The sequence below is a fragment of the Mercenaria mercenaria genome, chromosome 8, assembly GCF_021730395.1.
Source record: "Mercenaria mercenaria strain notata chromosome 8, MADL_Memer_1, whole genome shotgun sequence".
In the NCBI taxonomy this organism is placed as follows: domain Eukaryota; kingdom Metazoa; phylum Mollusca; class Bivalvia; order Venerida; family Veneridae; genus Mercenaria; species Mercenaria mercenaria.
In genome coordinates this window covers 72,895,893-72,908,325 of record NC_069368.1, presented here as the reverse complement: position 1 = coordinate 72,908,325, position 12,433 = coordinate 72,895,893, and the positions used below count along the sequence as shown (strand labels likewise).

At 33.9% G+C, this 12,433-nt stretch overlaps 1 protein-coding gene across 2 annotated transcripts; it reads left to right on the top strand.

Annotated features, from left to right (window-relative positions):
- The first annotated feature begins 3,354 nt into the window (after window positions 1–3,354).
- LOC123565619 (organic cation transporter protein-like) lies at window positions 3,355–11,286 on the top strand. Of its 2 annotated transcripts, XM_053550177.1 has the most exons (7): window positions 3,355–4,633; window positions 5,161–5,363; window positions 6,019–6,984; window positions 7,692–7,777; window positions 9,386–9,503; window positions 10,176–10,248; window positions 10,910–11,286. In XM_053550177.1, exons 3-7 carry the CDS (start codon window positions 6,860–6,862, stop codon window positions 11,126–11,128), a joined length of 621 nt encoding a protein of 206 aa, XP_053406152.1. In that variant the 5' UTR covers window positions 3,355–4,633; window positions 5,161–5,363; window positions 6,019–6,859; the 3' UTR covers window positions 11,129–11,286. The 2 variants fall into 2 exon arrangements, with proteins under 2 accessions (XP_053406152.1, XP_045215411.2); XM_045359476.2 differs by lacking the exons at window positions 7,692–7,777; window positions 9,386–9,503; window positions 10,176–10,248; window positions 10,910–11,286 and having other exon boundaries at window positions 6,019–6,864.
- Window positions 11,287–12,433: the final 1,147 nt, after the last annotated feature.

The window sequence follows — 12,433 nt, the reverse complement described above, 5'->3', positions numbered from 1 at the left end:
TCTAAATTTGGCATCGTAGGAAGCTACGAGCTACGCTGTATGTGTTCACATTAAATACAGGCATCGTGCCATATTTTTTTTTTTTTTTTTTTTTTTTTTTTGCAATTTCAGTGCAGTTTTCTTGCAGTCACCGCAGACTTCCAACGAATCCCTTACGTGCTAAAGATGACCAATATATATAACCATCTGAAAAATGTTATGCCATATAAAGGCCGCCGCACGGAAATGATGCGGCCGCTGTAGGGTGGCCGCGCGATGATTGCTCAATATCCATGCGATTTCATCCGGTACTGCAGCAAGCAGGAACCTTGTTGCAGCTCTGCGAATGCCGTGCGAAGGTCTCAGGTGTCTACAATCTCTGTACGATTTCTTTTAGGCACTTTGTCCACGGAATATCGTACGTTGGCTGCACGATCAGCGCATGACCTCCTAATGATGCCTGTGCGGAGATTGTGCAATGCCACCTACGACATGTCTACGATCTACGGGCTTTCAATTAATTCAAGTATGTATAACTTTTCACTAAACAAAGTCGTACATGGAAAGACATCGGTGATGTGAATTCTTTTTAGGTTGAGGGAGAAGGGCTATTTATACCTAAAATGTAAATGTATCATTATCCTTCAATGCACTTTTTCCAGTTTTGCACACGGGGCATAAGTACTGATAGAGTACAAGTCGAGAAAATACTAAGAAAATATCAAACTGAATGATAGACAAATATTTTTATAATAATAAAAACACGCATAAACTTGTCAGTGATTTATTAAAGAAGCAACACAAAATTTTCAACAATAAATATTATCAGTAATTGTCGTCGTGTAGCCTTCTTCCGTCTTCTTTTGTCTTCTGAATATACATGCTTTCTCAACTAATTCCGTCCCCGAATGTCGGAAAATCTCAAAACTATCAATGTAAGACTCCTAGCAGTACTTTCTCGAAATTCATCTAAATGTTTTAAAGACACATAATAAGACAGAAAATTCTTGCCAGTCTCTTCAGAAATATCGCGTAAAGTAGCTGAAGCAGCCATTATCGATCTAAATGTCGGAGGTTTAGTATTTTGTGGTACCACGTGACCTGTAGGCGGAGCCTGGCGTCTGGTCAATTGATTACACGACCTTAGAGTAACTGACCATCTTCAGGAGCTGAAAGCTTTCCTTTAAAAAGAATATGACAATCATGCACAGTGTACGAACATCAGAAGGACAGTAACAAACAATAAATGAACTCTTGCATAACCAGCACATATATATGCATTTCACTTCAATTTGTCTTTCAATAAGGTAACTAGGTGAATACGGTAACGTGTTTTATTATATTGCAATTCTTGCATGAAATGATATGCGTGAAACTTAAAGTGGACAAAAAGCACAGTAAGTTTGTTTGTTTTATTATGAATTATCTTATTACCTGTCAGTTGTTTCTTAATAAACATAAGTTTATATTTTTGTTAAAATCATACATTAATGGTGTAATGGAAAACTGTCGTAACTTTTTTTTTTAATTTAAATGGGTTACAAAAGTTTACCGTCCAGCTTACGAAGTAAATTTATTTGCTTAAAAAAATGTGGTTATTTATGAGAAATCTGCTAGAAAGATAAAGATAAGACATTTTTATGCTAGACTTTTCAATTTTGTTTAAGTATACTTATTCATTCTTTCTTTCTTTAATTTTCATCACTTGGTTAAGAAAGCAAGGATTAAAGATACAACTAGAAAAAAAAGCTGTTTCTTTCAACTACTGCAGTTCTTCTAGGACCCAGTCCATGTTTGGTGTTTTGCAGGTTTATCATGTTAGGCAACATTTAAATGTTACAACACGAACAGAAGACATATACCGAAACTGATATGTACAGCCACACTACTAATTCTACATCGTTGTATATCTTGCTCTTCAAGTTCCCTAAAACTCAGTCATATATCCGAACAAACTTTATTGAAGCATATATCTGCTTGAAGAAACAGAAAATGTTATACCTAAATACAACGCTACTTTAAGTGCGCCTTAAAATCTATAAATTTACATAAACTGTCGTTAATCTTGTTAATCGTTATACAACACTGTGAACTCATTAATATTCGTGGGGGACTAATTTTTGTGGATTTCCTGGTTGAGTCAATCCATGAAATTTAATCCCAACGAAAAAGTAAAATTTCCATTCATTTTATATTCAAAATTTGAAATCCACGAATTCATATCCCCACGAAATTGCCGTTTTGACCAAAACCACGAAATTTTGATGCCCACGAAATTAAATGATTTTACAGTAGATATAAATCTACACTGACAATTGTAAATGCATTTCACGCCTGTGTGAATTTTAAAAGAAGTGTAAGAATGAATGATTTATATCAATGTGATGTTGATTTGTACATGGGTATATAAACAAGCGAAATGAACTGATCTCAATTTTCATAGAAGCCACACAAAAATATAATTTTACGTACCGTGTAGCGTTTATGTCGTACGGCTTAATAGCATACTGTAATGATGAGAAAAACTGTTTTACCTACATTATACATCATGATACATTTTCTTTTGATTAGTGCACAACATTGTATGTATTCGGAATACATGCATTTAAATAATTCTTACTTTGAGTAAAACATGTTTTGCTTTAAACATTACTTACTTTCATATTTACAAGAACATAATAAGCATGCATATCAATCTATACATGATTAGACAGAAAGCTGTCAGCTCGTATGACTTTAGCGTATTTTGTTCTCAAAGATACCTTCAAAAGTGATTTGTTATCTTCTAAGGACTTGCATTTGTAAAGATACACAAAAGTTAGCCACGTTCCTTTCATACGAAAGACCGGTGGTGACATTTTAAATTCAGGATTTCTCGATTTCTTCTCGATTTTACTTCACAATTTCACTATTTCTCGATTTACCTTCAGAATTTCACGATTTTACGATTTCTCTGTTTTACGGTTTTACTTCACACTTTCACGATTTTTCGATTTTAAACTTCAAGTTATATCGGGAAATTGAAAAATTGTGAGGCGAAATCGAGAAATGGTGAAGTAAACTCGAGAATTCGTGAAATCGTGAAATCGTAAGTTATTATCGGTGACGACCTCACGTATCGTAAAAACTGAATGTTGTTTATTGCTCATGTGACGTAATTAAGCTTAAACAAAAAATATCTGCGATTTTAGATTTTTTTGGACAAAAAAGTCTTTAATGTTTGTAATAAAAACACGCTAAATGTACATTAGGAAATTTAACGACAAGAAATGGTTCGTGAGTTTGTCTTCGACTTCATCACGTGTAAACATTTGATTTTTGTTCATGCACGCTAAGGATCTGAATAGCACGAGCTACAATACGTGAATTATGTGCACAGGTGACAATGTTCACGCTTCTAATATCACAAAAGAAATCGCCAAATTAGTTACGGTTGAAAGAATGATTATTTTGCCACTGTTTCTTTTTAATGGATCTTGTGTTTCTAATTTTCTTTATTGTAACTGGTGGCAACATATCATTTTATGTCAAAGCAAGTGTTGAGCGACCTGTGAAGTTTATACTTTTCTCTGTTTTAGTATAAGTTAGTATAAGTGTTTAGGGTAATTACAGCATTATAATATAATATATATTTGTCATATAACAGAACAATCTAATTGGCAGATTGCTAGAGAACGGTGACCTACATAAAGAATGGAAGGTGGAGTTCTAGAGTTTGACTCCGTTTGGAGGAAGATTAAACCCTGGGGAAAATTTCAGATGTTCCAGTTTTGTCTTATTCTCATAGATTATGTTCCGGCTTGTTTTGCAATTTTAAGCGCTGTGTTTACTGGCAAGTACATCAATCCTTTTATAATTAATGTTAACATGCATACGTAGATCAAGTTAACAAACTCAAAAAAGAACGTACCGTTTTATCGTAAGTAAGGACCAATTTATTTAATGATTCATGTCAATACAGTGTGAAAAATTACTTCAAGAAGTATATATGTGCTAATTTCAAGTCACAAACTACTTAGATGTACATTTTTCCATTAAGGGTATATACCTGACTACACGTGCGAAGTGCCACCGTCTGCAAATGGAACTTCAGAAAACGAGAATTTCACTTACGAGGCAGGTGAATGTGACTACGACGTGTATTTAAACGAAGGAAATATGTCAGTATTTGTAGAGAAGAGAGATTGTGACGGGTTTATTTATTCAAACACACTGACTTATGCATACGAGGTATGGGGTTTCGAGTAATTGCAAGTTTTTTTTGTTTTCATATTGAACAATGCATTTAAAAATGCTGACTTTCTTCAGATACCATTCGCGACTTATGTCCTTAAAATGTTTGAGTTTTTGCGTGTCTCAAAATGCTATATTACAGATATATTGGAATGTCGTATAATGGTGAATATTTTGCGGTTTTTTTTCAGTGGAATCTGGTATGTTCACGGTCAAATCTGGCCGCCCTGGCACAGTCGTTAGCACTGCCGGCCAGGGTCTAGGAGCACTGATAATGTCTCATCTAGCAGATAGATTTGGCCGGAAGACGGTTCACGTGCTTGCCCATATAGGTGTAATGGTGTCCATGGTTATAATGGCGTTCTCAACTAATATTATCATGTTGTTAACACTTAGGCTCATCACAGGGACATTTCAACAGGTATTTTATTTATGATATTATATACTATAGATATTTTTTCTAGGCCAACAATTTGAATTTCCAGTTTGATTGACTATTTGACTATTTGAGTATTATGTGTGTGCATGCGTGTTTGTTTGTGAAAAAAAAAACAAGGATAAATATCAAAGGGGTAATGCCATGTCCCAACGCAGCCTCCACAAAACGAAACTCGCAGCATACAAATGTGAACGCATTTGCATCTTTTAACGCTGTCTAGTCCCCAATCTTGCCGACACTGTAGTCTCGTTTCCTGATGAATATTTTCAAGATTAAGTTTTATTCACCGAGGGAGGCGCAGCTGGACGTTATGTATAAATAGGTTTTATTTCAGTCAAAAGAAACTCATAAACAGCTCCTCGATGTTACAAAACTTGCGTAAAATTGTGTTATATGCAGTTCTCATGAAGAAGCTCATAAACAGCTCCTCGATGTTACCAAACTTTCGTAAAATTGTGTTATATGCAGTTCTCATGACCTATTAATATTTTTTTGTTTAATTTCTGAAGGGCATTGTATGCACTGGAAAAATCCTGGCGTTAGAGTTGTTTCCACGAGAAGTCCGTTCACATACAGAAGCAGCATCATTTATTGCATGGTCTGTAGGCATAATGATCCTCGCACTATTTGGATATGTTTTCCGTGGGGTAGATTGGCGTTATCTTCAGATAGGACTGAGTGCATTTTCTTTTTACGCCTTGTTTGAGTGGTGGTAAACATATTAAATTTCTTTCTCAATCTAATGATATAGAAAAAATCACAGAGATATTACAATGAATTTATTATAATAATAAATAATGATAACACTTAATATGTTGAAAACAAATATAATGTCCAAAGTATAGTACAAATATCAAATAGATAAGACTGAAATATGAACTTTGTATTGCAGAAAGGATGCTTTTTACAGGTATTCAACTTTTAGTCGGCTATGCTAGTGTACCAGAGTTTGTGCAAATACCAAATTGTCATTTGCAAGTAACTATGAATCAAATGTTAATTAGTGCATTGTAAACTTTTTGACACGAATCAAATATTACTAGGGATATTAACGTCATGGCAAACATGCGCCTTGTCCAGGTTGTAGAAAGTCTTGTCCTCTGTCAGCTATATAAACCTGATATGATACTTTCCTATTTAGATTTTAAAAAAGTTAAAATTACAAAAAAGATCTGACACTAGTTTGTTATCTTAAAAGTTACTGCCCTAGAATAATAATAAAGAAGAATGATATATGAGTTGAAGCTTCTTGAAGAATATAAGCCTTTGTCCGGGCAAAAAACTTGTAATGTAAGCCAACGATAATCTCAAAGAACAAAGAGCTCTTATGACTGCAATTTCATTCTGTTTCATTGTTATCAAACTAGGATGCTGGAAGAATCCGTTAGATGGCTACTTACCAACGGCAAGGTAAAACAAGCAAAGAAAATTTTGAAGAACGCAACAAAGTGGAATAAGGTTGAATACAAGAAAATCGAGGATCTTCCCCATTTTATGAAAAATCAAAATCAGTTGAAACTGAGATTAACACGATTGGAAAGTTCATATGACACTCTACCAGATGGTGGCGAGAAAGGGAAACGTGATAAAACAGTGGTAAAATACAATGTCATCGACATTCTCAAAAACCCTAAGCTGAGAGTGAATACATTAATCCTGTGGTTTTCATGGCAAGTATTTCCAGGGAACTATATAAATGAATACAGTCTCTTTAAATAAGTGATCAGCTGGTCATTTTGGTCATTAAATTAGCCCGGGTCTAAGTTTTGAAACTATACATCACTTTTGTAGATGTAGTCCTTTATTTATATTGTTGGGTTTAACGTAGCACCGACACAATGATTATAGGTCATATGGCAACTTTTCAGCTTTGATGGTGGAGGAAGACCCCAGGTGCCCCAAGTGCTTTATTTCATCTCAAGCCGGCACCACCGCAGATGTAGTGAAGTTTCCAATTTTTTCCTTCCTGAATTATTAGTCAATTTTTTTTTTAGATATATCAACAATCATGATCGATTCGCTTTCAATGTTCAGGCTTTTCTCATTCAACTGTGATCAAATGATGATTCTGTTTAGCTCTATCTTCCATAAAGTGGAAACATTATTGTCTCTGTAACTGTGTTTATACTAGAAAATATTGAATATTTTTACCATTAAAAGACAAATAAAAGAATATATGAACCTTTTTATATATCCAGGATAGTGGCAATGGGGTCATATTATGGTCTGACACTGGTGTCAACTCACTTGGCCGGGGATCGGTTCGTCAACTTCTTTTTGAGCGGCGTTATTGAGGTTCCATCACTTCTGCTGGAGTTCTACCTGTTCAACAAGTGAGTAGAATGAAATATATTTTTATTCATTTAACTTCTGTAACATATTTTTGTTGTTTATACTAATTTATTTTAGCTCGATTCAGATGACAACTTCGAGCGCAAGCGAACCCCTCTCGACCCGCTTCTTGGAAAAAACCCGTGTAAGTGTCACATGAGAAGGAATGGTGATGACCCCAACAGATTTGTAACACTGTGCAAGTATCATCAGAGACGTGTTTCAACGAAAAATCACTTCACTGTACTTTTAAATAAGTTTTAGGATGTGTACTAATATATTAAACGTGCGTATTAAAGACGTTAAAACTTTAATGTTGCCTGCTTTGAGGCAACAATCATCTAGAAGATCGCCTGAATGCCGTATATCCTTATTCCCATTCGGCGAGCAACATCAAATCATAAAATAAAACAAATAATCAACTTTTTTAGTATGTGTACAACTATTTGTAAACAAATTCAGAATAAATATATATTTTGTGTTATTTAATCAGAAAAAAAATATCAGAATTAATATTTGTTAATATGTGTTACTTTTTATGCATAATTCATTGAAACCGTTTTAGTATTGATGATTTAATTTTTAACAGTGTGTAAACAACTAATGTATGCTATTGACTGACCCTTTCATTCTGTAGCAACTTGCATGTGAAGCAACATATATATATATATATATATATATATATATATGTAGACATAATGAATTTTAGAATTGGGCGTAAAAGAACAATGATTCTGTGGTTTGCTACGGCAGGTGTGTCTTTAATTATCTCAACTGCACTGCTCACTGTATTTAGTAAGTAACATTTTTACTGTTCACTGTATCTTGTAAGAAAAATGTTCAAGGCTCAATGCATTTAGTAGGTAAAATCTGATTAGTATGTGAACAATATTAATAAAAATCTGCGCTTACCGCTGTATTAACTAAGTTGAAAATACTATCAAAATGTCTACTGCTTTTGTAAGTAATTAAAGATAAAACCTGCATTTACTATTGTATTTTATAAGAATACAGCATTGACAAAACTGCATTGTTCAATTTAACTAATGAGAATTTAAAGTAAAAGTATGTACTTGTCACTGAATAATTAAGCAGTAAATAGTCCCAAACTATGCATTGGTCACTATATATAGCCAGCAAAATCTGCATACCACAGTACGTAGTAGGTGAACACAAATTCTGCATTACAGAATACATCTAGTAAGTAAACAAAGACAAATTTGCTAAATGTAGGGGGTAGGACGTACATGGTTTCTTCCGGTGGTTTAAATGAAAAAATATGTCTAACGGGTAAATATGGCGGACTTTGTTGACAAATCATCACCCTATGGCGGATATTTTGCCAAGTATGCGATCTTTTTTTTACATAAAGCAATCAGTAATTGTGATTTAGACGTTAGAGTAGTAAATTGTAATTACCGCATACCGTGATGTTCTATCGGAAACATATAAGTATCAGGTTTAGAGCTTATAACATTGGACCTCTGTTCACAATTACTGAATGCATTTAGCATGTACTTACATTTACGCACGTTTTAAGTATTAATTTCAATACAGCACAATGAAATAAATCATCATTTGTTAAATTGTCTTATGAACTGCTAGCTTGCAAATATAAAACATCACAATTGATATAGGTTCGGCTATCGAAATGTCCTTATACATTGGAATGGTATCATACTATTAACTCTAACGCAGTACAGAGTGGCCCGAATAGAGACCAAATTGTTTTAAAGTTCCCAGTAAGATGCTGAAATCGGCTTAAACAAGAGCAAATCGGCAATAAAATGGTTCTGGCACTTTTGCTATGCAGTCGTAAGTAAAAATTAAAATTTCTAAAGACTTGGCAATAATAAAAGATCGTTTGAAAATTGGACTTTAGCAGGACTTGAACTATTTATCTCCGTATAAAGCGTTCAATAACTTTTTACGGTACCAGGTACAAACTCAGGGTAAATTGTCGGGAGGAGGTGAATAGCGTGATCACAGAATTCATGCATGCAATGTTTCCAAAGAAAAAGAAAAACACATACTTGGCAAAAATATCCGCCCTCGGGTGGTGATTTGTCAACAAAATCCGCCATATTTACACTTACCTAAAGACACCATTTACCCCTGTAAATGTCTGAGGTCAAAAATCAACGACTAAATCTGCACTACTCAGTTTATAAATTGAACATACAAAGTCAAAATACATAATGTCTCGAAAAGTCCTGCAAAGTGGAAGAAGGGGTTGCAGCGGACAGACATGAAGACGTTCTACAATCAGTATAGCCTTCTCTATTGTGAAAGTCAAACCAATATATTGTGATATAAATGATTTTATAACTATATTTTTATACATTATATTTTATAACAATGCATTTTATAAGCTTATGTACTATTACTATAATTATATTGCAGAGGATAATGTGTTGGAGACAGTGGCCACAGTGTTTGCACTCGTAGGAAAATCAGCCAGCACTGGATGCACAAGCACAATGTTCTTGTACACGCCAGAAATATATCCTACAAATTACAGGTAAACAGTTTCAAACTGACCTTACGCCGGTCCTCCTAAATTTTAATATTATAATATGGTCCAAATACAGATAAAATAAATATTCTACAAAGAAATGATGGCACTTATTTCAAGATGTCAATATCAGGCCAATACAATGAGGCGTGATTATCATTTCTTTGATATGAGGTAAATCAATTCTTTCTTACATTATACATGTACATACCTAGTATTCAAAGTTGGGCGTATATATGTGTATGGTCAACACCAGCATCTTTAACAGTGTGACATTATAGTTCTTGTACATGTCAGTAGCATATTATCCACGAGAGGTTCTATTAATCGTAGACCTGTCAATTTTACAATGACAAGACAAAATCTTAATGAGCTTGGAAAATACGCACCTGTAGTATGACATTTTTGCAGAAAATATTTAAAAATGATAAAAACTTTAAAGTCTGGGAAATTTGGACCCCTTCTGACCGGGCTTAATACATCAAATATCTTTTTTTTTATATTGTTTTTATGATTAAACGAAATGCAAAAGGAGTTATTGGATTCGGAAGTACATGTTTTAAATATCATCTGTTTCATTAGAGAGAAACAGTGAAAGGAGTTTCAAATATCATCTAATATATACAGGCAAACATAGAATACGATTGGTTTTAACATTTCATATCTTTCTCTTTACAGAAACAGTGGTCTCGGTATAGCTTCCTCCATTTCGCGTATTGGTGGAATTTTGGCGCCCTTTGCCAGCAATCTGGTAAGTATCATATTTGATATTTTCAGCGTAGTGAAAATATTTACCATATTTTATATACGGCACATGCATTTATAACTTTATACCATCGTATAAAAGACATACAATTAAAATTATTACTGTCCATGATTTAGTTTTTCCTATATCTTTCAGTACAAATATATGGTAATAATTAAAACCTATTCTATAAAAGAATTTTCATAAATATTTTTTATCGTTTGTGTTTGAAGCCTGAAACTTGCAACTAAATGTCATCGCCATTACAGAAAGGTAATAAAGAAATTTTTCTATAAATGAGCTAGGGACTTGTCACAAAATATGATAATGCCACTGGTCAGTTAATGTGCTCAGACTCAACAAGTCAAACACGGGAAAAGTCTTTTCTCTAAATCCACGTATGGGATCCACACTCATTTTTCACTAATGCTTTAATTTCAAGATAATTGCAAACTAAACTTTGTGTAGAAGCTACAATACGTAAAACACGCACATAACAGTAAACTCATCAAAAATAAAGTAAAAAAAATCTTTTCTTTCACATGTGAATTGAGACAATTTGAAGGTCAGAGAGTTTACTGAAAACTGGGGTTTTTGTTTCGATCAACACAAGAAGGTTTATATATAACTTTTTGTAAATTGAGTTTACATTTTTCTTCTTTTATAGGCATTGATAGCGTTATGGATACCCGGTGCAATATTTGGCGGGATGTGTTTGTTGGTTGTGCTTCTAGCAATACGACTTCCGGAAAGCGCCGCCCATGAACTTCCTACAACGATTGCTGAGTGCAATAAATGGGAAGAGCAGGACAATATATCGTCAATGTCATTTGAAGTTAAACCTGGCCCATCTGACGAAGATGGAGAAAAATCTGTCAGACTTTAAGCTGGCAAGTCTGTTGAAGCTGTTGAATAGTCCTTGAAGTCAATATATACAATAGATACATGACTGAAATACTGTTGAAAAACGTCGTTAAACCCAAAACAAACAAACAAACAGACTGAATACTTTTCACTAGTTCTTTCTTCACGGATTAAAAACAAAACTCAAATAGAACTGTTATATTTATATATACGATATATGTATACTTTTTACTTCAAAGACTTGTTTTTCAATTCTAATTGGTACCTTTGTAAGCCATTTTATTATATTCTTATATGATTTGTAATAAAAATAAATGATATTTAAATCTAAAGTGATGTGCTCTGTTTGATCTCGTGATATATTTCATAAGGCCCAATCAGGGTATCCGTGGCCAAGTGGTTAAGGCCAAAGACTTTGAATGACTTGTCTCTCACCACTATAGTTTCGATATCTGAGAAACACTCAACCTGGATTACGGAAGGTCGGTGATAAAAGAATTCGTGCAAACCGTCCAACATATTACAATAAGCTTCGACTAGAAACATTTGATCCTGCCCTGACAGTTTTAATGTAGATAAAACTAAAGCATCTACAGTGAAACACTGCCTAAAATAATGCAATTGAAACACTTAAAGACTGTCCAAGTAGCATTAGAAGGCTTGAAGACCATGTCAAGGAAAGAATCAATCTCACATACAACCATGCTCTCAAGTTAACAGATTGTCAAATAGATATGACTTTGATATCTGAAACATGGTCCAACAATGTAGCAATATTAAGTGATAGTCTGAAACTACTGCAATTAATATGATTAGGCAGGTCACAAACAAGAGCAGAAATCATTTTTTTTAGTTTCATAACATTGTCTAATATGGGTACTAAGACATACAGGTGTTATAGGAAATGAAAGGGTCGATGACAAATATGCTTCCACAAACAGAAACCGCCCGCCTGTCATACTTGTGGTATCAGAAATCCACAGCAGAATAAAAGCAAAAGCAAGGGGATGTTTTAAATAGAGATCGCTTAAACAAGTCACAATGCGCTTTGTCCTTTTACAAGATATACTCAGTCAAATGCAAATGAACAGTTGATTAGATTATATCGAGATTAAGGCAGAACAATTCATAAAATAATCATTGCCCGCACTATCAAGAATACGAAACATGTAATCAGGTGTTCTTTGACATACAATGTCGAATACAGAAAAGAGAGTTTCTAAAAAAGCTTATAGCTTTCTACTCAATCCTCTATGTTTGTACATTTAACAATTTTACTGTAACAATTATAATAATATCAATAAAATACTGTTTAAGCCAGAAAAGA